Source organism: Nansenia antarctica, assembly GCF_963989245.1.
Source record: "Nansenia antarctica genome assembly, chromosome: 6".
Lineage (NCBI taxonomy): Eukaryota > Metazoa > Chordata > Actinopteri > Argentiniformes > Microstomatidae > Nansenia > Nansenia antarctica.
Window position 1 is genome coordinate 14186149 of NC_137676.1, and position 441 is coordinate 14186589.

General features: G+C 49.4%; 1 protein-coding gene across 1 annotated transcript in view; it reads left to right on the top strand.

The window, feature by feature from the left end:
* LOC308161206 (metabotropic glutamate receptor 7-like) overlaps positions 1 to 187 on the top strand; it is a gene marked incomplete at both ends in the record, with an annotated part of 57960 nt that extends 57773 nt beyond the window's left edge. The window contains one exon of the mRNA XM_080535187.1: positions 138 to 187. Within this exon, the coding sequence (XP_080391313.1) occupies positions 138 to 187 (50 nt within the window). The remainder of the gene's footprint in view (positions 1 to 137) is intronic.
* Positions 188 to 441: the final 254 nt, after the last annotated feature.

Here is a 441-nt window from a genome sequence, read left to right on the forward strand (position 1 = left end):
GTGAGTGTGAGTGTGAGTGTGAGTGTGAGTGTGAGTGTGAGTGTGAGTGTGAGTGTGAGTGTGAGTGTGAGTGTGTGTGTTCACATGTCGAAATGTGGTATGCGGTAAAGTACTATTTCCTTGCCTCCCTCTCTTAGGTCAGGCTACGAAGAAAACATACGTGAGTTACAACAACCTCAGGATCTGACTGGCTCCCAGTGAGTGCTCTGTGTCCTGTCTCTGTGATAGACAAGACAGGAGACCAAGAGAAGAGAGGGGGCGGGCAACCTAGCACTACCTACCTATGCACTCCACTGTAGTGTGGATAGCATCTACCTGTATCAATTAGTCTTTGGAAGAGGAGGATGGCTGAGGAGAGTCAAGGGATGATGGAGACATTTGTCATCAGAGGCGATAAGGAGACAAGGACAGCTGTAGGACAGTCACTGGGCTTGGCTCTGT